Genomic DNA, 25309 nt, shown 5'->3' with positions numbered 1-25309 from the left:
CCCCCTTGGCCTTGTATAATGTTGACGCACTGACAGGGGTGCATTTGTCCAGTCAACAATGGCCGAATACCAGTATGGCACAAAAATGCACTTTGCGAGGTCCTTTTTCTTACAGACAGGAAGCCATGATGAAACGTGTGGTTTCCGTAGAGTACGTAGTGAGAAGCTGGTAGACATAATTAGGCGATTACTACAGGTGAGTTGGCTTTTAAGTGATCATTCTTGTCTGGGACTCAGTTGCCCCAAGGCTGCAACGAATACATGTCTTTTGAGTTGCGTAAGCACTAAGACGTTACTAGCTTTAGCGAGGATTCTGTCTGAAAGAGTGAGGCTTAACACTACAGGTGGTTCCATTACCATTACAAGGTGCAGTGAAGAGGTAGGACTGTAGGAGGAAAGTGAGCAGGTAGCAGTAAGTATCAGCATGTTTTGGTCATTAGTTGCTCTCCTTTGTTGTTTGTCATTGGTTTTAAAGGTTTCATAACCTTTGAATCAGTTTTGAAATTGTCTTAAAATGTTGTTTTTGAGACAATCTCCCTCAGATACATGTAACATAAAATTATAATTTAGACATTGGTTAAACTTTTGTTAGAAATTTCTTTAGTTGTGCTTACTAAATTGATAAATCTTATCATGGACTGAAATGTTGAGCTGTCCAAAATGTAGGACAAGATATGTAAGTTTGGCTCTGTTATTGTTGTTTTGTCTAAGCCCGAAGTAAACATTCTAACAGGGTAAACATACCAGAAAAGGGTGGCATATTATAATACATGTAATATAAATGTATACAGCAGTAGAAAATTGACAGGTTGATAATTTCTTTATATCTTTTGCTATAAAAATGATATTTTACTCTGCCCTTTGTAATATCAATAGCGTAGCCGATAAGTCGTGTATTTTTGAAGAGCAACTTGCGAAATCGTAGAGCCATACAGTTAATTAGACAAATCACAAGCATGAAGTGTACTTTGCAATATCCTATCACAATTTCGATATGACCTTTTGATAAGTTATATGTATGAAGTTGTCGTCACGGTAAGATTAGTTTGCTTGGCTGAACAATGTAATTATGTCCACCATTGCATGAAAACACCAACATGCCACGGACATTACATTTACAGCAGTGTTCTATCTACTTTTATAACAATTTTAGCTATAGAAATGTTAAGAAGACATAGCAAAAACAAAAATATGCGTACAATTTCTTTAATAGTTGTTGTTTGGTTTTTTTATTGTGCTGGTTTGGTAAGAAAATGTGTAAATGTTGAAGACAGGTGGCCATGACTGTAGGACAGATGTCTGAAATGCTTGGTTTGGCTGACAGCTTTGCTGAAAAGACACCATTGTTCTTTCATAGAAGTTGAACATAGTTTCCACCACTTAATCTGCCATTCCAAGGACAAGTTGGATGTGCATGTAGTACTCATATGACCCCCCCCCCCCTCCCCATCCTGGCTGATCTGGAAAGTCCTACTTGATCTATTGCCATCTGCAAGAAAAAAAATTATATTTACAAAACATTGCAACAGAATTAAGGGTGACATACGTATTAAGTGGGCTTCTGATTTGCAGGCCATGGTGGCATGAGCTGACTGTCTCCTACAGACGAAATTGCCAGGGATGTTGGAGTACAGTCACTGTGGTCTTTAAAGTTTAAAAAACATTTAAGTTGAGGAGGAAAATCCTGAAAATAAAAATTAAAGAAAAAACTAATGGACCGAAATAGTAGACTAAGCCTGGAATGAAGATGATGACAAAATGAGCATATGAAGAAACTTAATCATACCTCAAAAGAAAAGTTAAACAATATTACTTCACAAAGCAAATGCACCACTTGAATCTGTATCTCCAACCTGTTCAACTCCCCACACATGTTGTCCTATTGTTGGCAGGCCTGTTAACCCTTTGACCCTGTCCATTGAGCCACCACATGTTGTTATCCCAGACTTTTGTGCTGTGTCCACTGTGTCTATGGTGAAACACCACAGTAAGTGTTTCTCAATGGCAGATGGCAACCTTGTTCCTCGTAAATAAAGCCTTGCAGTGCTGCTAGTGCTAGTTTGCCGTTTGGCACTTCAACGCGGAGGATATATGCAATATTTTCATAAGGGGAGAAGGTAGGGAAAATCTCTATTGTATTAGGTCAAACTGTGTAATCATAAACGTTTAAGACTTAGTACTATTATACAGATATTGTGTTATGTTTGTTGCATGTAGTCACTCATAAAGTAGAGTGCTTTGTCTAAGCTAACGTTGGGCTTGTATATGCTTGTGGTATATAAACTACATGTTTATTAGAAATAATGGATAAGATATTACTCATTTGTTAACATATGTGATCACTTTAAGTTTGCTATCCCCTGGGTTTTTAAAATGTGTTTAAAAAGATGTTTAATTTGTACGACATAAAGACCAAGAGAGAGAAGGTATTAGTATGGTACCATATGGCGTGGTCGTACTGGTAAAGTTCAGTAAAGCGCAGACAGAACATCTGCTTCAACCTGCATTTTCTCCCTGTGGAGAACAAAATTGCAGGGCAGTATAGAAACACGAAGTGACATCTACATTTGTGAAAGAAATGAAATAATCCTTGATACAAATATTACTAAAACTGCAGTAAGATATGTTTATCAGCTTAGAGTAGCAGTGCACCCTCCCAAGCATTTGTGATCCTTGATAAATTGTCATCAATATGGCTCACAAGGATTACATTTTTACCCTAGGGAGGTTTGTTTCTGTAACTTATCACTCCACAAGAAATAATCCCTCCCTGTCTGTGGCTGATATTTCATCCCATTCCAACCTAAGGCACAGATCCCATTCTGTCAATCAGAACACTGGAACCTGTGTTTCTCATCAGTTACCATAGTAATGGTGTGTCAGTATCTGTTGTTGGCATAGCAACATGAAGTAGGCCAGGCTGTCTTGGACACCTGTCAGTGAAGAAATCTGCAGGAAGGTTTTGCATATACAGCATTTCTTTGTTGTTTCACTAATAATTGTGATACTTCTACTTGTTATGTGATTGACAGCACTATTGTTTGTCCCATCGAGATTCTGACTAAATTGTGTATGTTTTTTTAAAGACCAGGTAAATTTTGATGGTCTCAAGATATATTCATTTGTTTGCTTGTTTGTTACCTGGGTATAGTCATTTGACATGTTCAATGGAAAGGGTAAGATTACTAAGAAAACAGATGTATGTCACCTTTGAAATGATATTTTCACAGCAATAGAAGTAAAAGGCCTGATCACAGAATGCATGATATAATTTTTTCAAAAGAAGAATTAGATATCAACTGTAACACTTGGCAAAGAGACAAGTGTCAAGTTACTCAATACAGTATGGTACTACTACTACCCTTTTTACTATCACACTTGCTTGTGGTGTGGTTTTTGTAACCTATGAATGATGGCTGTACTGGGATGTACCATGGTATTACTGCTGAGGTAGCGCCCTATAAGGATGTGACCTGTCAACTGTTCACCTCAGGAATGCTGGGTATGCTGATCCAGTTAACCAACTTCCTGTTGGTACCCAGAAAAAAAGTTGACATGGTACAAGGTACAAAACATGACTTGCTTGTCATGTTATAAGAGGGCCATCAGATTTATTTGTTTGTTTGTTTGTTTGGTGATGTACACAGTATGTGTGTAACCTTTGCTTTTGTTACGCATCTATTGTTTTTTCATTCTTTCATCAAGATAAAGTCATTGGCTTTCCAACATTGAAGAGAAATTGTAATAAACTATTTTGTCATATGGTGTCTTGGAATCGACTCTATGTTGAACTAATTCATTCAGAGTATATTCCCAGAATGAAAAAATTCACGATTCAAACTGATGATAACAGCAATTTTGACATATCACTGGCTTTATCATTGTAGTCACAGGTCATTAGCTAATAGCTAAATCAATGTCCAGCTTTTGCTTTGGGGGCTCAAAATTGTTGTAAAGCATCATGGGAGTTTTCCCAAAGGCATCTTGGGAATTCAATTAGCCTCCCCCAGAGAGTTAGTTAACGAGGATTAGCCAGGTGACATTCCCTGCTAAACAAGACTGTCTGTGGGGAAGGGCATATAGTGGGACTGTTTCTGAAGGTGACTTTTCAGAGTACAGTTTAGGTGAGTGAAATGTATGGGATATATATGTACGAAATGGTTTGTAATTAAATGTGTGGTATTTGGGATAAATCTCCAGTTTATGATGGTGAGAGCCTCTTTGAATTATTTAGTGGGTTTTCCTTGTGCAGATGCCATCTACTGTGTTGTTGTATTGGCATTCCTGTAATGGAACTTGCCAAGACCAAATTGGTGTGTTATACCACAGTCTTGAAATCCGTGCCTTTTTTTACATGCAGAATTATAGATCCTACAAAGGTTTTAAAAAAGTATATTCATTTCATACAAATATATGTGTTGACAGGTCATCTCAGAGGGTCAAGCCTTAGGCTTAATTATGCATAACAGATTTTTATTTGGTCTAATCAAGAAGGAGTTTTTTTTTTCAAACCTCCTTGATATAAAACTTGGAAATGGGCATCATGAAAATATTGAAACTGTAATATCATAGAACATTGCTGTACTTAAAGGAATTTCTTTTGATAAACATTAATTGATAAGCAAGGCATATATTACATTTAAAGCTTTCATTTTTATTCTCGTCCTTGAAAAATTTTGAATATAGAGTGAAAATTACCTAAATTGGTGTAATCAAAACTATACCATAGAATCTGCAGGATTATACTATTTATAGAAATATGAAATAAATTTGCAAAAGCTTTGCAGTAGCAGTTCACAGCATGAAACACAAACAGGTACTGAATAATACATGGGTGTTGATTACTCCTGCTGGCTGTAGTAGATGGTAGAGGTGATAGAGGGCATACCAACTATGGGATGAACCTTTTATCCAATCACGTCAGTTTCATGTAAGTCATGATACCACAAGCTTCTGATTGCTTTTGTTGACTCGTTCTGTAAAACATTAACTTTTTGGAAGATGATATGGATTTTCCTGGTTGAATATGTCATTTTAAAATTTAAGCTTATGAAATTAAATTTTCAACAGTTTCATGTCATTTTTGGGACTGATGGAGTAAAGTTATTTTCTGTCCCAACAAGCAGATCTCAATCCCAGGATGGAAGGATAAGACAGCTATTATACCATATCTTATTATAGATTCTTAATTATGCAGGATTATGGTTCAATATACTGATTGTCCATCACAAAGGTCTTTTCTACAGGTTTAAACCAGCACTTAGTTGCAAGTTTTGTATTTGTTGGATGGAATCGGAAAGAAAAGTATACCAAAGGGTAGACTATAATTGCAATGACTTATCGTTCAAGGCTTCCTACTGTCCAGAGAACGTCCAGGTTGATGTGATATTTCTATAGTAGAGTATGTCTTTTCTAACCTTGGCTTGCACATTGAAGGTGACGTTCACTGATGTCTTACAAATAAGTCTTCATAGAGGGCCAGACACAACGTCACGATGTCTGAGTAGAAATCAATACCAGGTCAAACACTTGTTCTGAGGGTGACCTTGTAGGCTACTGGTACTGTAGAAGGAAGCTCCAACATGGCAGTTTTACTTCTGGTGGCCATGAATAGCAAGAAGTGTTTGGAGAAAAAAAGGGTTTCCGTATGTAAACATGGGTTTGTATTTCGGCTGCCTCCACCATGAATGGAGAAGCTATTTCTGTAAGTCTACAGGAAGCCTGCTCAGTGACCTGTCACCCTTTTCCTGTCCTTGATCAAGTTGATGGACCAAAATAATTTCTCTGGTCATGTAGATATGATATATGTGATTAAACCGTTTTAACCTTTGTTTACCAATTATCCCAAGAATAGCAAAACTATAGGGTTGCCATTGTGAACATAGATATGTGTGCTTGTCTTCTCCTACAGGAAATATCATTTTATGGATGTCAAGTTCAAATTTGTCGTTTGGTGTTTTTAAGTACATTGTATGCATAACGTTAGTTGACCTTTATCAGTAGGGTTACCTATATCCCTTGTATATAAAAATTAGGGTATTTGGGGATCGTTAAGTCGATGGAAGGTAGTTTCACATTGCAATATCTTGAAAGTTTTAACATTTGAAACCCACGTTGTTGACTGAAAATCTCTAAATACCCAGTTTTTTAAAACAACAAACCTAGGTTACCCCATGAATAAAGGTGTGTTAGCGTTACATAGGGGCATGTTTGATAAAACATGTGTTTAAATCATATCCTGCTTTGGTATTCCTTTGAAGTAGTCAGATTCAATGAGTTGTGAATTTGAATAAAGAAGAGTCCAAATATAGAGCATTGCTGCAGCTTTTTATAGTACAAAGCTGGTGGCAAAAGGGGAGGAGAACAAATTTCACAGTTGATCAGCTCGGCAAACATAAACAAACAGCTCAGGGAAAATGTCTGTAGAATAGGTGGGTGGTCATACTTTGAGTAGTTATACCAAAATCTATTTGAAATATACATGTATAAATTATATAATAAAACAAGCATTGCATCAAAGAATTTAGTAATTTGTACTGGAAACAGAAAAATAGCATAAACGAAAACACCTGTTTATTTTACTAGAAAGAAAATAGCAGCAACACCCCTACACCCCCATGGCTTTTGTGGCTTGTACCTGGGAACATTTGCTCAGAACAAAAGCAAAGAAAAGACATGAAAGTATGCCAGATGAATGATAGGTTACTCAAGCAACTGAATATGATTTTGTAAAATGTCATTTATCTGTTTCCAAAATCATATCCAGTTGCTTGATTAACTATCACTTGATATATCTTATTACCTGAGTGTCTAACATTCATCTATGTAAAAGACACAGAGAAATGGCCCCAAAAGGTGTAATCAACACACTTGTATTTGGAGAAAGGTGTGAACAGGGAGGGTTCAATTTCACGGCACATTAATTAGGACACACTGTGGAGAATAGATTGTGTGAAAAGCTCACAAAGCCAACAATGGTCCGTACTAATGTCATTAACATCAAAAGAGAAAACACTGGCCTGAACCGACTGTGAACAGAATATCTCAGCTGGCTGTGCTACAGAAACATGATTTTTTGTGTGGACTCTTCAAAGAACAGTAGGTGCCTTTTTGAAATGTGCCCTAGAGTATGTATTTGGTGATATTTTATAAGGAGCAGGCATTAATCTTATCATGGTAAAGCTTTCCAAGGTCATTGTCTATGTAGTTAACATTGATCGTCAGTAGTAACACAATAAACCAAGGACAATCTCCCGTCCGAGAGAGACTAAAGTATGCATGCATTTAGCAGATCATAATCTATACCCAGTTCATGAATATCCATAGCAGGGGTCGGTTCTCCTTTCCTAGGGATATTCTTTCCAGGAGATACCCATCTCTTTGAGTCAGTCCCGGAAGCCATGATTTTATTGGCAAGTCTGGCCTCATCTTGGCTGGGCTATATCAATCTTACGGCACTTGTTATGGGGATCGATCTGGTTACAGCGTGGTAGATGGGTGATGGCGGATGGGGCTTTGCACGTCGGCGACTTAAAGGACAGCTGACGGTCACCAGTAGCAACAGAGGCCATGTTGAAGTGGAGGTTTAAGAGGTATGTGATGCGGAGTGTTTTGGTACAACGCTGTTTCACTGATGGTGTACAAAATGGAGGTTCTGATTGGTTTAGAGATGTTCAGACATGTGCAAGCATGCCGTAAGGGCCGGTCCGGGAACCATGCTTGTCAGTATTGGTACAGGAATGAGACTAATGTCACCCCAGCATCTGTTTCATTGGAGGTCGTAAGATCAAGGATGCCGAAGCCAAAAATGGATTTAGGTTTTCCCAATTTGTCATGTGGTAAAAATATGGTGGCAATATTTGTATGTGACATACAGTATTGTTTCCACACTATTCTTCTGTTTGTGTGAGATAGAAAGGTTTATGCATTCTCTGTTATCAGCTTTATTGTGCATATTGCATAGCATAAATCAGAAATATAGGATTTTTAGGTAATGATATATTCATATAGGGGTAGCCAGTTTCTTGCCTAAAAATGCAAGACAACATTAGTATGCAGAGCAGTTGTCCTTTACTCTTTTGGGACATGTATTTAAATCCTTTTGGGGCTAAAATAACCGGGTATCATAAATACATCTCTCCACAATAAAGACAAAGGGAAGAAATGTACAGATTTTTCTACATCCCTATGTTTATGGGCATGAAACATGATATGCTGCAAGGATTTTATTTTGTCTAAGGCATTTTAGTACTTCAATATCCCTGGACATAACATGTTTAGTCCTTTGATCCGCTGTGCTCGGAGGCATGATGTAAGCATGCTGATCACACATGTGCATGTATTGTCAGTGAAGGTTGGCTTGGATTCAAAGAGGTGGTCCGTTTTACATCCCCCTAGGGATTTTCTACACAGATCCCACTATAAAACATCCATCACTAAACAGCATTTTGTTCACAATTCATTTGTTTTTTTACATGCTCTTGGGTTTTGATGTTTGTCACACGTTTCACTATTTTATGATTTCTGTGAATGTCTTTGTTGTTTAGAAGTGTAATTCTAATCATCTAAGAATAGCTCGTATTAGTTAACGATTTTGAGTCGGTTTATTGTTTTATAATCATAGAATATTCACATTTTATTAGAGAATTACAAGCATACATGTATATGTTGGCATGAATTTTTTTTATGTCATACTTGATAGAGAATTCGTAAAATATGAATGAGATCAATATTGGTAGAGGCAGGAAGATTTTATGTTACAAAAACCATGTATTGCAATGACTAATCAAGGTAAAGTCACGAATTTGGTTCAATACATGGAGACAATAATGGAGTCTATAATTTGGGAATTAGCAAAGTATGTGGTGGGGGTCGTAAGATAAAGAACAGGCAATAAAATGGACGTAAAGTGGCCGTTAAGTGAAAGATGCCTGACATCAAAATGGAAACAAAATTATCAAGCTCCTCCAGAATAGGAATCAGTGATGCAGAGATTCTTGACAAGATTTCATGTGAATGTGCATACAAATTTGGGACATACACAATTACATCAAGTGCAATAGATAGGCATGAATATCTAGTTACGTATTATTAGATCACAAGGAATTTTCTCTCCCTTGCACGCTGATGACATTGTTATGAATATCACACCAGCATGTTGAAAAAAATTGTGTACTTAGATTTTGGACCAGATAGTGACAATTTTGGACAATGTCATTACTGCTATGACTGGGAAAAAGAATGATGCAGAAAGAGCAGTTTGCTGTTTATTTATACATGGCAAACAATTGGCCTACATTCCAATAGAAGGCATGATACAAAGTGTGCACATAGTGGCCTGGTTTCTAGACCACTCTTCATAAAGACTGGCTCCATGTAGTCTGTACCGTAACTCCCCGCCCATGTTTTATTCAGCATACGCTGGACGTGTAATTCCTCTTCACGGCGCGGCGGCACATTTCCCCTAATTGAGGGAAGCCGGTATCTGTAACGGGAATTATGCAAGGGGGTGGCTCTGTGCTACTGGTCCATATATCTGAGCAGCGTGGACACAAGCGTGGAGAGCGCATGTTGAAAAAAGCGCAGAACAGTTCGAATGCCTTGGTAGATGCATGGAAACCACAACAGCTTCTGCGGCAAGTACCTCATCTTGTAGAAAGAACAGGTAAAGCTTAGATTTTATAAGTTTGGGTTAGTGAAGACTGAGTGTTAAAAGAAACATTGTTGAACATTTCGAATGTCTTTGTAGATGCATGGAAACTACAGCAGCTTTGACAGGTTCCTCATCTTGTAGAAAGAATAGGTAAATCTTTGTTTTTCTTTTATAAGTTTGGATTTGTCAAGACTAAAGCATGTGATGATACCCGGGCCTGGCGATACCATCATATAATGCATTCTGAACATTCAGTTATAATCTAACAAATGAGGTTGTTATCAGATATCCGTAATAAGTAGAGAGCTTCCTAGAATTTGAGACTTCTACGTTAGCTGGAATGTGGTTGGTTCTGTCCCTAGTGCTGAAGGGCTGTGCAAACTAGGAACAGGTATCTATGTGCTACTTACATCATGTATAATTCTGGTAAAAAGCAGTGGGAGAAGGGGTATTTCTTTCACTAGCAATACTAACAATATATGTGATGTTTATTTCAACTACTAGTGAGTTACCTAGCCCATCCTTGGTGCTGAATGACTTTCCATTGTAAGAATCCAAGGTATCGGATACTTCAGCTGTTGTCTGCTTTCTGTGCTACTTTGCAACATGTTTGCTATTTCTGTCTGTTGTTTGAGAGTGCATCTTGTTGATTTGCTAGATTAAATCTGTCATTTTAAGCCCAGGAAAAATGTTTTCATCAATTTTGCTTCATTAAGTTAAGACTTTTTCCGTCCCAGCAAGCAAATTTCTGATGGAAGGACGGGTCCTGGAGACGGCGAAGATATGAAACCCTTCACTCAAGGTACCCTTTGTGGAACAGTACTCAGAGGCTGAATTCAGCCCCGTGGCTGCTAGAGGCTTTCTCTTATTGCTCTACTCCTGTCAGACGATAACTTATTGAGAATATTACAGGAAAGCTTCCAGAAGAAATGATTTATGAAGGATTGTATCTGGCGTGCCGAAGGTGATATGTGGATGTGCAATCATGTTTGAAATTTATTGCAGTAGTGCTCCTCTGCCTATCTGACTCTTTATCAAAGCTGACCTACGACTGACCCAAAAGGGCATATTCACCCTTTCAAAGGCATTCAGAATGTATGTCATTGTTGTCCATCACTGTCCTAGTTGTTGTAAAGGAATTTCTGTGATTGATAAGAAAGCCGTATCAGCGACCGTAGTAAATGTTGAATTGTAGTAGTTGTATGTTTGTAACTTACATGTAGTACTACCGGTAAGATTAAAAGTAATGTTCTTACATCATTTTTAGTGAAAATGGCCAATTATGCATAGTTTTATTTGTACATGTAACATAAAATATATTAACTGCAATATTTCAATAACTAGTGCCAATGTATTTTAACATTGTAGATTTGAAGAAAATCAATTTGATCATATTTCTGTCGCCTCACTAAGCTCAACTAATGTGATACACGTGTTTATGATATTAGCAGACTATTTAATGTATGCATAGAGGAGAGCTTCATAATTGATAGGTTGACAAGTAATGTCTGGGTCACGCACTCATACCTATAGACAGATGGGTGGAGAAATGGCATTGACCATAATTCCATAAATCTTTGATGCGCAGTGGGGAATCAATGTGAAGTCAAGTATGAAATGAGCTTTTCTAGGGATAGAGCACGTACTGTTTACAAACACAAGAACTGTTTCAGATGATCAGCTGTATTCAACAACAGGACAGGCAATGTATAGGAGAAGGGGTGAAAATTGTTAGAAAAACTTATGGAGTTCGTAGAAAACATTGCGCTAGAAAATAGGTCACTAACACAAGCAGGTCCTGTAAAAATGAGTAATCTAGAACTTTACATTATAACACTATTGTCAGACTATGATTTATGACAAAGTTGCCTTTGGCAGGGGTCTTGCAATATTTTTCCATACTCCTGTAGTTGTTTAAAACGCACCTGTTATCCACATTTATAGTGAAGTTTATACTTTATTATGCCAATCAACCACCCAAGTAACAATGTAGAGCTTCAATGTAAGATATAGAAATATTATTCTAGAAAGTAGGCAGGTGCCACAAAGCTTTATACCATCATAACAACATGTCTGTCCTAAAATGTAGTCCTTCACACCTAGGTGTGAAAAGAATTTGGGGACAAAGTTCACCAGGTCAGTAACCCCACTTGGGTGATGAATAGAAGGTACAAGCAGAAGCAGTTCACAGAGTGGAAGATAGATGACATTTCTAGCCTTCCCCTGCAAATGGGAGAACATCTATCTCTGTCTAGTTAGTGTGGAGGAAGCTCAGTGTGTCTTCCATTGTGGAGGAGGCTTAAGTGTCTTCATGCTGTGCTGAGTTCATAAGGTCAGATCGTCAATCAACTCTCTTTGTTAAGGTAAGCCTATCTTGGTTGTAGGATCAATGTGGTTGACTAAGATGTTATAGGCCTACTCAAAGATATTGTCAGAGAGTGAATATGCTGTTTAAAATTGAGGTAAAAAACTAATACTTTCTTCTTACATGCTATAGATTTGGCAGATAGATGTTTGTTTGGAAACAGTCAGTCTTCAACTTTTTGTGTGCCATTTTTTTTTATCATTTCATGTCATAATGAGATTCAGAACCTAAGCCAATGTATTTATTCTTATGCTAAATTTTATCAATATTCTATACTTTCTGTCCTCAGAACTAATACTGCTATGGAAGATTACGAGCATTTTTCTGCATGTGGAGAAATGAACTGTTTGAAACTTGTATGAAAATGGAAAAGTACCATACGTTGATTGAAACGGATGTTTCCAAGAGTTACGGAGGTTTGACCATTAACTGCTAAACAAATTATCATCTCAAATTTTTCCCCAACTACCCATTTTGGATCAACGGATTTTCAGACGGATGAAGCATGGATAGAGACCATTTGTAAATGATATAATGATTTATATGTTTGCAACAGTGTTTCTCTGAACTAAGGAAAAGGGTAAACTAATTTATTCACTTGTATTATATGCAATTATACCTGTTTTGTGTTATTAAGTTACGTGAGTCTCCCAGAGTTCCAAACTTTCATTTGAGCAAGGATTTCTTATTTGGTTCTGCTTGGTAAAGATATTATGCAATGCCACCATACTTTGACCCATCCTATATAATACAAGTGCCCCCACTATTACCTGTCTAGTTGGAATTAGAATTTGTTGGTTGTGTTCCAGGCGAGGTCATTTCCAATCTCATCTCGTTATGTGATTAATGCAGAGGGACCCCTACCTTCTCTTTCCCAGGGCATTCATCACATAACCCTGGGACAGAGACTTCATGGCTAGGTCTGACCTTGTTATGAAGGAGATATGTACAAATGTCTCTCTAATCGGATGTGTCGGGATAGTGTCGTTGACTTCCCAACTTTAGGGGCATCTCATCATAAAATCTAAGCTAGATTTATAGATAAAGGTGAATCTAAATGGTGGGATGAAAATTGTTGGTACATTATGTTTTTTATTGTCAGTGTCATAGCTTCCATTCTATGTGAAAAGTCATGATTAGATGTGCCCCATAAAGGGAAGAAGGGCCATTAAGGGAGAATGAATGTGGATGGAGTATATTGTGGTTCTTATCAAAATCATACTTGTTGTCTAAGTTCAACAGTGAAAAACATTGATATCTTTTTTTTAGCATCATATTTGATAACTATTATCCATTTCTACTGCTAGCATTTGAATCCTAGTCAGTGCTTCTTAATGTATGTCAGTTTGAAAGTTCCAAATTTTAGCCAACTTTTTCTACCTACCTATAATCATTTTTCATAAAAGTATATTGTATGTGTATTGTAATGGTTTAGTTTTCTTTCAGCAACAGTAAAATTGTCCAAAACATGATCATTCATTGCATTCTAGTCTCAGCTTGGAAATGTTATGTGTTTTTCAAAGCTGCAAATTATGTAGTTATGAGATGCTTTATGTTATGGCCATTGACTATGAAATCACACATTATGAAAGTACTAAAATAAATGGCCCATATGAAATGTATAATTCATCTGTCTATACTGTAATTTTATTGCAGTTGTCATGACAATGACAGATATGAAACAGAACAATGTTCAGATTACTTTTGCCGTGCTGTAGTTAAAGCAAACTGCAATATGTTTATCGTGGTAATCCTTTGAGTTTCATCGTGGTAGAAGCCATTTTGAAAGCTCCTCCTGTTACCATGGAGATTTCTATGGCATGATGGGAAAAGATGAACTCATCCCTGCTACATTATTCATGAGATGTATATGATGTCATGCATGAATGGTCCCATGGGCACTCCAGGGTGCATGTGTGCAAAAATGTGTCCTCTACCAGCGTAGTACTATCTTTGTAAACGATGAAGTTATGATGGATTTGAGCGTTCTTGGGAGCCTTACACTGGACGACTTTTCTACCTTCCATGAGCAAGGAGGTTTGTATTACCATGTGATAGTCTTGTGGCTGGGTTATTTTGGCCGGTACTCCCCTAAGTGAAAGAGGAAGACCTCTTGCTGTGACTGGTGTGGAAATTTTCTGTCTCCGGCGAATGAATCCCCAACGCTTCAAAGAAAAGCCAGGAGGGAAGCCAACTGGCGGGAAGTCACGTTTTTGGGCGGGCTGGAATATTACGAGGGTGCATCAATTTGATCACGTTGACATCCAGGGAGGATCGTAACTTCGGTAATATCCTTTGGGATAGAGGTAGCGTCATTGGTTGGCACAGACTAATTTGATTAGTAAGAAAATCAGTCCAAATTCTGGGTGTGTTCTGGAAAGTGCAGTAGTTGTTCTGAACCGAGACAAGACGATGCCGAGGTAAGGTTTCCTGTGATATATTAGACGGTTTCGTGTACTTTGGTCTCATCAGTGATGATTAAGTTGATCTTTTACAATACTCATCAGTCATCTACTAGTAAGGCCTAGGAAAAAAAAGGTTGTGTTTCCTGTCTCCTTACCTACCTTAGAAAAACCTGCCGACCCTAGACTTTTTGGGGGGGTGGCCAGTGGAGATGACATAGCTTCCAGTTAGAATTTTTATTCAGCCCTCTTCCCATTGAAGTAAAAACACTGCTTGTCCTAGCTAATGAAGGATAAATGTATCTATTTCTATGCACAATACTAAAGTTTGACATTGAAAGACAGTGTCTTCATGCATGTCAGTTTGCTTTCTGCAACTGTCTCTATTGTAATATGTCTCACTAGAGTTTTGGCCAGCCGAAAAAAAATTAAAGATAAAAAGATAAGCCCTACCTACTGACCCTAATTTTTTCAGGACTGAACCAGGAAACACAACACTTTTTTTCTAGGCCTAATTACTTTTACTGGGGCATTTTAAGTTGTCAGCATTGTCTTAAAGGGGTTTGATTGTTGTAATTTAGATTTAAAGGTCTCCTGTTATTTGTTATAATGAGGATATCAGGAGGAATTGGTTGTGAAATGGATAATGTATTCCTATAGATTTCAGGGGTGTACATACATTTGTATGTGACAGAAAGGTACAGTACAGTGTATGTACTGAGGGAAAAGATGGTGCGACATAGGAATTTCCTTTTACACAACCAGTTTTTCTCACCTGCTGACGTTTCGATGTCTGTCAGATATCTTCCTCAGAGCTTCTAACTGGAGTTCTACTTCTCGCCGCTATATGTAGCCGATGTAGGTGGCGCAGGTGAGAAAAACTGGTTGTGTAAAAGAAAATTCCTATGTCCTGTGATCTACCAACCTGATGAAATTATTTTTGGAAGGGGGAAAAGATGATGTTCAGTTGGAGGATGTTTGTGTGCAGTTTGTGGTCACATTTGTGGTATTGTCAGATGTTGAATGGATGAGGCCAAGGTCTGAGGTAGTGAAAATGTGAGTGATATCATCCAAGTGGTGGTAGCTACAGTCTACATTTGTGGTTGATGACCTTGCACTTCATGAAGCTGTGTCAAAATCTGAGTGATTTTGTAGGAAATGACTGTCAGAATAGAGTCCCTGCAATTGAGATAGGTGGGTTCATATTCATGTCACACACACACTTGCTGGTATATCCTGTATAAGTAAATTTTTGCTTCCATTGTGTTGCATAACATATCCACTTGTACAAATATCTCAGGTGATATAACTATTATAAGATCATATACCTTATCTATGTCGTAGTATGTGGTACAAATGTGATGAAGAAAATTCTCCATAAAGGCAGGACAAACCATCAAAATTAAATGAAGGCTTTGACATTGATGATTTGACTTGACTGCAAGGAATCTAGCATAACAGCCTGTCATATGAGGCCTTTGTAATTTACAATACCATATCATACAATTTTTAGTTGAATTAATTTACCAAACACAAAGAGAGAAAGTCATCATCATCTGCTACCATCAACACTGTTTATTGTGAATGATGGAAAGGTTACTGTAAATGCAGAAACTTTTGCGAAGGTTTAATGTTAGCGGTTTTCGCGGTGGCCGCTTCACTGCAAACTTAAAACCACCACGAACATTTTTCCATGGCAGTAAAAGACTACAGTTCAAGTTGCTACCGCGAACTTAAAACCACCGGGAAGAGTCCTTTTTCCCACTACCGCGAAATTAAATCCCCGCGAACTTCAATGCATTTACAGTAACCTTGTTGGTGTTGTTTTGTTCGTGACTGGAGATCATTTACATTTTATATCCTGAGCGGAGTTTGACAGGATAGCTTGTTTGTTGGGTGTGATAACATCAGGAAGTAGGAAGGGGAGTGAAGTCATCCATGTATGTGTGTGAGGTCTGGGATACCACTGGGTACCAACTCACACTTGTCACTGTGGAGAAAGAGATCTCATACATGTACAAGGATTTGTGTAGCAGGTTTGTTGAGGACATTCTAAGAAAGGTAAGTTGAAGATGTATTTGGGAGGGGGGGGTAGGATATTTATGCAGGCGAACTTGTCAAATGAAGCTATTAGGGACTGGAAGCAAAATCTATCAAGATTATAGACACTGTAGACAGGTTGCCACTATAGACAGGAAAATTATCTATGGGGTCAAAAGGTAGATGCAATGGCCACATGGACTCTTTATGCAGATGCAGAGGTGGTCATCACTACCAGAAGAACATTACATTTCTAGAAGAAATGCAACTGAGGAAAGACAACAAGCAAAATCTATTTGGAATGTAGATGGAACAGTTCCTCAATATCAATCAGAATGTAGGAGGTACTTGTATGTAAAATGCAATTGTCCGAGGGGTGGAGTTTCCTTCAGATCTTATCCTTCCTCCTTTTTAACTAGATCAGACCCTAGTTACGTAATGGTTGAAATATTGAGTATTTTTGGAACAGCCCAAGTACCTAACTGACTTAGATTCATGGAATGGTCCAATCAATGAAGGATTAATTAGCTGTTATGATTGCAATTTGATCTTAATCTTCAATTATGCTTTCAGAAACACGGATGCATAAATACTAAAATAGTTATGAATTCCTCTTTGCTGCTGTCAATCATAGTCATCAGAAATAATTCCTAAAGCCAAGACATGAATGATTCAAATCTGCATGTAGAAACAGAATCCCAACTTAATCAGCTATGTAGAGTATAGATTACAAAGAAGGGAGGTAATATTACTAATAAGTAAGATGCTTCTTAGCATCAGTATAGGTATTGGACTGAACAAAAGCATGATAGATTTTCTGTTGTACCAAAGATTATTTCTTTTCTGTATTTCTATGCAGTTGATTAGGTGAAGGTCACTTGGTGTGTAATTAAAAAGACAGTATTGTCAGTCAAGTCATTTTTGCAACAAAAAGTCTTACGTTTTGACCTGTTTGGTGATTGTTCTGGTGGATGTGAAGGTTGGAAAAGAAATGTGAGCCATGTGTCCTTTGGTCTGTGGAGGTAATCATTCACCAGCCATAAAAATATTCATGAACTTGATACTCCTGAACCATATCAAGGATACTGTTGTGGAAACACGGACAGTTGTTGTCATCAATAACAACTGAACAGTGATTGCTTTATGATGAAAAAAGTCCTGAAAGAATAAGAGAGAGTGTAGATTGCACAGTTTCATTTCTTGTCGTTTGAACAGATTTTTCAAATATATTACATAGTAATACTCAATCACTTTTTATTCTAAAGCAGTGTCTGGACGTTAAACAATTGCTAAAATTCTATGTCTTTTTCTGAAAGGCTGTAGTTGATATAGATTCTTGATATTAAATAATAGATCTAGATCTTTCCATTTCTGTCATTGTAGGAGGATGTTGCCAAAAAAGAAAGCTTACTTGGAGGAAATGACTTCATGAATCATGACTAAAAAGAAACTTGGCAACTCAAATTAGATTAGTGAGGTGTGAATGTCTAAACATGGAAGTGGATGTCACAGTTTGTTCTGACATGATGTTTGCCTTTTCTGTTTGTCAGCAAACTCCCGAATGACCTGCTAATTAGTTTAGATAAGGTCATCCAATATGACATCATTACCACACCCATGGGAGCTTTGGGAGTCCAGTGGGTTGTCATAGTAACCAAAGAAAGTGTATTTACAAATGAGCAACAAGCATTGTTTCTGATCATGACAAACATTGAATATTCAATACTGTTGAAAACCTGCTTTTGCATCTGTTTGGCTGCTCTGGCCTCAGATGACTTTCAGTCGAAAAGTAGCATGCTGTCACCCCCGTATAGATGACTTAGTGGATCCTTCTTAGTTCACAGAGATGTCCAAATGGACCTCTCCACTATGAGGATGAGGGTGGCTTTTTTTCCAGTAATCCCAATGCAAAACTATCCCCTGTGATGCTTTCACAGTTGCTTCAGTGCCAACTTCCGTATATGGGTTGCTATCTGAGGTCACATGTTTCAAAACTGACAAGCCAAAGCCGTGTAAGCTTCGGACCGGCAGCTAGTAAAACTGTTATTGTGGGCACTGCTGGGTTAGAAATGCGTCCTGGCTGGTAGAACCATTTTTAGCAAGGGAGTTTTATAACTGTCAGACACCCAGGTGCAGGTATGGATATAACGTAAGTTCACCTTTATTTGCGGGGTTATCCATATCCGCTGTATTTAAAACGGTATTTAGGAATATCAAGTTGACGAACGGTGGTTTCAAATTGAAACATTTTGAAAATATTGCAATTTGAAACTACCGTCCGAAGACATGCCTGAATATACTAGCTGCTTTTACATACAACGGATTTAGGTTACCCCACAGATAATGGTGAGCTATCTTTAAATATAGTTATTTTATTGTCTAATTCTGCTGTGGGTATGGCAGAATTTATTGATATGTATGTGCAAGAACATTAAGTACATGATGATTAATGGTTATCAATAAGATTTTGTGTATTTCATTTTATTTTAACGTAGTGTCCATATTTTTGTATGTATGGCAATGTATAGCACATTAGTACAGTAAAATGTAATGACTGGATGTTTCTAGGCTTTACAGTAAGATGATTGCTTAGATGTTTGCCTTAGTAGAATTAGTTGATGTTTAAATCATTAACCTCTAATCAAGCTTGTACCAGTTCTAGACTAAGCACGAAGTAAGGCATGTATTTTCCTTCCTGGGTCGTAACAGCCTTGTATGGCCATTCCTTGCACTCCGTACAATCTGTCGGACATAACAGCCAAGTGTCGACTGTCCCTTGTTGTCAGTAGGTTACGGACTAAACCAATAGGTCCCTTCAGAGGGAGGATGTGTGATTACACTCTTGGACAACAATTGTTTGCTGTGTAAGATGCAATTTCAGCATTTTCAATTCATTCTGCAATGTTTAACATCTGCTTGAAGAAAGAAAAGCATGTTAATTACTAGCCTTCCTCCTCTAGTTCATAGAACACGGCTTGAGTATGTCCAGTTCGTCTTCTATTTGTTTAAAAGTCCAGACTAGGCCGTACTTCTGTATTTTGAATATCAACATTACTCATGATATGTAGAGTAGAATTAGCACAATTTATTCTGGACTTTTCCTTCCTTGTCTTTACTTTGCTTGGCCTTCCTACAGAATCTTGGCATGTGTTCTTCCCAGAAATGGACCGGTCTAACCTGCCGTATTGTAACACCCAACTACAACATTGACACTTAGCACACGGAGGCTTGTGGCTACAGTCTGATGTTATTGTTGCCTGTTGTCAGAGTGCCAGCATTCCTCCATCTAGTACGTACATCTGAGTTATCCCCGCAGCATTTTCTCCCCGCACTTTATCCTCGTGTTTCACACTGCCTTGTCCCCGTTTCCTAGTATGAAGGGAGGACTGAGGAAACCGAGGTCAAGCCTCCGCAACCGCGGAATGACCGTCGACCAGGCGCGAGCGGCAGGGAAGGTAAAAAAGCGAGTACGATGGCGGTAAGTGGAGGACGGAACGTCGCTGAGAAAAAAACGGAGGCTACTAACATGCTGACTGGAGTGTGAGCATGAACTAAATGTCGTAGTTTTCCTTTTAGATTTCAGAGGTAGTGCCTGCAACATGCTAGTGAAGTTTGCGGAACCAACAACAGCATGCGGAAATGTGCAACATTTTGTATTTGTTGGTGACAACAAAGAGGAAACTTGCCTCATAGAGTAGAAATCAGAGAAATCTTTAGTTGAGATTTGTACTGCTATAAAAGGTCATTGTTTTAACAAAAAATTATTAGAAAGTCTTATTCATAATTTACTAATATGTAGTTAGCGTATGCTGCAAGATTTAGATACTAAGATGGCACATGTCATCTAATTCTTACACCTTAATGCTAAGAAATAATGCTAATTTCATTGACGTTTTGCTGCATAACTTGATACGGATGAGTATTGGGTAGAATAGGGGGTAGTATATCAGTGACATAGACTATTATTAGATCATTGAAATGAGTGACACATTATAGGACATGTTATCTGAGATGACCCAGTCTGATATCTCTATAACGTCATTAAAATTCCCGGTCAGTACTGTAATCATCTGAAAATGTAATTAATTCCTAATGATAGCTCTCCCAGAAAAGACATGCAAAAACTTGTTTGTGTTTTAAACAGACGGCAGTATTAACATCAGCTTTGATATCTATTGCAAGAACGTCACTGTTTATTGATATCTTGTAATTTGAAACCAGGAAGTACAATGTTCATGCAAAGGAGGTATTGCTACCTTCCCATCATCCCTTGAATCAGCCAAGAGAATGGCAGACTTATCAGTACAAAATTGCCTCTAACTTAGTCTAAGTTTATTAGATTTCAATTTTTTCAATGTAGGGCAAAAGTAACTTTTATGATAACAATGTCCTTGGTTTTCCCCTTTTGGTCCATTGTACTATTTTCAAGGAAAATCTTTTCATAACTTGATGAAGTTTGACCTTTGGTCTCCTTGAGTCATTTAGCATGAGTTATATACGAATCCCTTTGATGACATGTAATGATGGCCATTCTGATTATGATGAGTCAGAAAAATGAAGGATTATATTTCTGCCAGTCTTTTTATCTCCGATATGAAGTCATCAGAAAGGAATTGATTTAGGGCTCATGTTTGCAGTGTGAATTTTGTTAGAAGCCAGGTCTATTGTAAAGTGAGTCAATGTTTTCAAAATATCTATGACCTAGGTCATTTTGCATCATTATATTGTGATGAACAGATCTGGTGACTTCAGTTGAAAAGAATTGCTTTCAATGGGAAATTTCTATTCAAAACATCCTCTCATTGGTTTGTTTCATTGTCAAAAAGATTGAAACTTTAGGACATGTTGATTTTCAATTTCAAGGTTTTTACAAGGATTAGAAAAAAACTGAATTTATCGTCATCAAGGCTTCAAATTGACTTGAAAGTAGGCATGTGACAATCAGGATCAAAACATGATACAGGGTATATAGCACCCCCCCCCCCCCACTCTATCCAGCTCTTTTTATGCTCAAAGTGAACATGCCCATGGCACTTATTAGATTAACAGAGGAGTGTTTTTCTGTGTTGTGAAGTAATTACATTACCCAGGTCTTAGCTGGAATGCCTGCCTTTTCTGGCTATCCTTGATTAGAGATGTTTGGCCACATGTACAAGCTTCATTTTAGGAATGACATCATCTCGAAATCCCAAATGTGGTAAAAAAGTAGTAAAATATGAAATTTCATTTATACAAAGTGCTCAGTTTTAAATGTTTTTGGTCAGGAAGTTCTGCCACTTTTTGGAAACTTTGCTCAATTTAACTTCTTGATGTACTCACTTTAACTCCTGATTCTCCTCCCCTCAGTGAAAGCAACAGTCTGAAACTGAACAAGCCAAAGTCAATGCAAGCAGATGTCATTCAGGAATTAAGTTACGACAGGGGAGAACAGGCAGACAGCGAGGATTATAGGATTTAGGTACATGACAGTTCACTTAGATCCAAGACAACTTTCCGCTCATCATCTAATTTATAATTTCTTGAGCAAGAAATTGTTTTTAACTTGAGCACCGAAGCCTGACGCTTTTCTCATCATTCCTGAATGCCTCCATTGGTGATGACATCAGTTGTTCACCAACCGTGTCCCTCCCAGACAACAGTTCCCCAGACAACTCGTTTAGCTAATGCCTGCCTCTGGTAAAGATCCAAAACTTCACTTATATCTTTTCTGTAGATCCCATGTGAAGCTGAGGAGCTTAGCAATCTAATTAGAGCTGCACTGGTTACCCATGTGCCAAGTGTCTTTCAACAAAGTCTGAAGATGGGTAAACTGAGAGTTGAAAAATTTCATTGCTCAAACTGTAAATGACCTTCCCCTTTTGTCAGCAATATGCGATTCTGTAGTCATTTTCCAGTTCGTGAAGAAAGAATGATGTTGACTCAAACCGATAATGGTAGTTAATCTTTATTTGCGGGGTAACCTATATCTGTTGTTTTTAAAAACAGCGTGCTAGGGATATCAACTCTAGATGGTTTCAAACTGCAATATTTTGAAATATTGCAGTTTGGTACAACAATGAATGTACTGGTTACTCCGATATTTGAAAATATTGCGGTTTGATATAGCAATGGATATAGGTTTCCACACGGATAAAGGTGAACTAGCATGATAATACTTTAAGGTCTGGTAAACATATAATGAAGCATGCAGTGTTGTCCATGAAACCCCCTGTCACCTCATAATGTATGGAGGACATGTCAGGCCAGCATCCAATTTGTCTCCCTCTAGATCATCCCTCCATCCATCTAAAGGTGACATCATCTATTATAATGGCATTCAGTTGTTGGTCACGTGACACAAACTCTGATTGGGAAGAGCAGGGCTGGACAAGTTTTAAAAATTCACTGTGATAAGAAAATAATATCAAAATCTTACTTGCTCACTCTGGCCAATGAGGTAGGACATGCGCTTGGCACTTTTACTTGCCCGGGAAAATAGGACTTGTGGACTCGTCCAACCCTGAAGAAATGTGATTTTATTCTTGTATTTTTGAAAACTGGGAGCCCCTTTCACACACGTGCAAAAGAATCTTCATAATTTGTCATATATGCAATCTTACCCAGTAAGGTTAACTAGTTGAGTTTTTAACTTATAATAGAACTAGTATAATTAAATGTATTTTGCCTGCTCATATCAAGACTACCATATGGTACCTGCATGCTTTTCGCTTTAACCCTTGAGTGCATTTTGTGATTTGTGTGCATTGATTCATTCATGTCTGGATCAGAGGGGCCACTGCACAGAATCAGTCTGAGGAATGGTGATTTCATGCTAGGAACATTGTTGTATGAAAATCCATGTTAATATGCATCAATGCACAATTTCTTTACTAAATATTTCCTATCAAGGCTTCTTTCTTTAAGGAAAACTTGGTGCTTAACTTTAAAGCCCAGTTCAATGGTTACTTTTGAACTGATGTTTCTAATCATTAAAAACTTGAAAGACACCTACAAGACATGTGACTTATACAATAAAAAGATAGTCTGTACAGCATCATTTTGTTGCACTGACTAAAATTGTAATGCATTTTACTGCTTATCAAGAATCATTATCAGCAGTGTCAAATATCAAGTAATAAGCTTAGTGATATAGCAAACATTCCCCTCTCAGTATATTTATCTCCATTGCCAGCGTTGTCAGAACTGAACAAACATTATCTTCTCTGTATTTATTGCTGCATTCATATTGATAAGCTAGTGGAGATAGCTACTAATGAAAGGCTATCAACTATAACATCAATCACATAATGGTTGAATAACCAGCTCAAAGTCATATGTACTAGTAACATACTTTTCTGTCAGAACTAAGAAATATGTTTCAGAATTTCACTTTTCTCATGTTATCGGCAGCGTAACTGCTTATTAATAAGTTGATAAAAGGATCGCAGTACTTGAAGTAGTTAATACTCTGACAGCTTGCTTGTAGCTGTTCTTGTACCCGGCAGATTTCTAATGATAGTTTTAACAGCATGGCTCTCGGTCGATGAAATATATTGATTAGCGTTCGGCTTCTCTTGTAGCACTCTTTGTACCTCCTATTTCTTTGTCTGCTCTCAAGTGAAAGGTATAGCATCTCTCAGTTAAGTCTTCATTTTCATTCCTGATACAGTATAGTAGAATGAGTCTTCTTTGTGTGGTGTAGTAATTGCTAACATAGGACTGCATCAGTATTGACAGCATGTTAGAGCATCTTTTATCTTCCTGCCTCTGATTTGTCTAGTACCTGGACATTACCTAACTGCTGATAGAGGAAATGTGCAGACATTATACCTTCATTAGCTCCCCAGTAAAAGGTTTGTACAAGTTGGGGGCCCATTGATGCAAAATTGGGCAATTTTCACCAATTTGGGCGTAATCTTTGGCCTATGGTGTGCTGAGATGACCTTATGATGTGCTATGCATCCCTTTTTTTCATGTACATCAAGCAACAATCGTCTTGCCCTGACCATGCAAAGCAAAATGTTCCCTTTGGTATGTATAAAGATGTTTCTGCTTTGCAAATTTGAACCACTCATAATCATATGTACTGGTTGTAGCTTGCTTCTTGGAAGGATTTCGAGGTTCTCTGTCATCGTTATCAGTGACCAACAGAGCCGACAGTTTCAGTCAGCCGCTTACCGAAGAGCCGGGGACCATCTGGTGTCTAAAGCTGCTGGATTACAGCTACGCACAGGACAGATCCCACTCCCCACAGTAACGATGCTGTTACCGTGGCCTTGTCAGGATATGCCCCACCCTGACTGATGTTCAACTTCAGAGGAAAGCTTCATTTCTAGAGATCCAGTGTCACAAAGAACGGTTGTAGGCATAGCAGAGGAGACGTTCTAAGTGTTGTTGTCTGTTTTTTTCTGCTCCAGGCTTGAACCAGAAGTAGCGAGCGATCCCGATACGCTGTCCGGCGACGACATGGACGCGGAACCGGACTCGGACCATGAGGAGGATCTGGATAAGATGTTCACAGATTGGCTGGGTGAGCTGGAGAAAATGACCAAGGTGAGTGAGGTTTAGTTCTCGTCCATGAAAGTATAACTGTCGGAGCTCCTCTTTGCTAGCTGTGAGCCAACACAGACCACATTTTTACATTAAAATATTCTTGAAGAAGCATTATGCTGCATCTCAAGAATTTGTGACCTGCTTTTTTATGCAGAATGTTCACTAGTAATCAGCATAGACTTCTTGTCTTTTGAGTTTTCTTGTGATATTTAGATATGATAGCTGCAGTTAGTACTGTCGTTCAGATCTTTTTTTGTAATACTTTGGCAGAGAGCCATATGGCCTACTGCCTTTATACTGCTTAGCCTATGGATCAAT

At 38.0% G+C, this 25309-nt stretch overlaps 1 protein-coding gene across 12 annotated transcripts in view; it reads left to right on the top strand.

Moving 5' to 3' along the window:
• The window catches only part of LOC118423876 (amyloid beta A4 precursor protein-binding family B member 1-interacting protein-like), a 49115-nt gene that overhangs the window by 3404 nt on the left and 20402 nt on the right, over positions 1–25309 (top strand). For 2 of the 12 annotated variants that reach the window (XM_035832179.1, XM_035832173.1), the window contains exons 1-3: positions 7382–7592; positions 19833–19937; positions 24856–24991. In XM_035832179.1, coding sequence (XP_035688072.1) covers positions 7570–7592; positions 19833–19937; positions 24856–24991 — 264 coding nt within the window. In that variant the 5' untranslated portion in view covers positions 7382–7569. Of the gene's footprint in view, positions 1–4103; positions 4125–7381; positions 7593–14414; positions 14438–18471; positions 18609–19832; positions 19938–24855; positions 24992–25309 lie in introns of those variants that run through there. The other 10 variants (XM_035832182.1, XM_035832178.1, XM_035832183.1 and 7 more) reach the window with 8 other exon arrangements.

Source organism: Branchiostoma floridae, chromosome 10, assembly GCF_000003815.2.
Source record: "Branchiostoma floridae strain S238N-H82 chromosome 10, Bfl_VNyyK, whole genome shotgun sequence".
In the NCBI taxonomy this organism is placed as follows: Eukaryota; Metazoa; Chordata; class Leptocardii; order Amphioxiformes; family Branchiostomatidae; genus Branchiostoma; species Branchiostoma floridae.
Note: the sequence above shows the minus strand (reverse complement) of the source record. Positions and strands in the feature narration are given on the sequence as shown.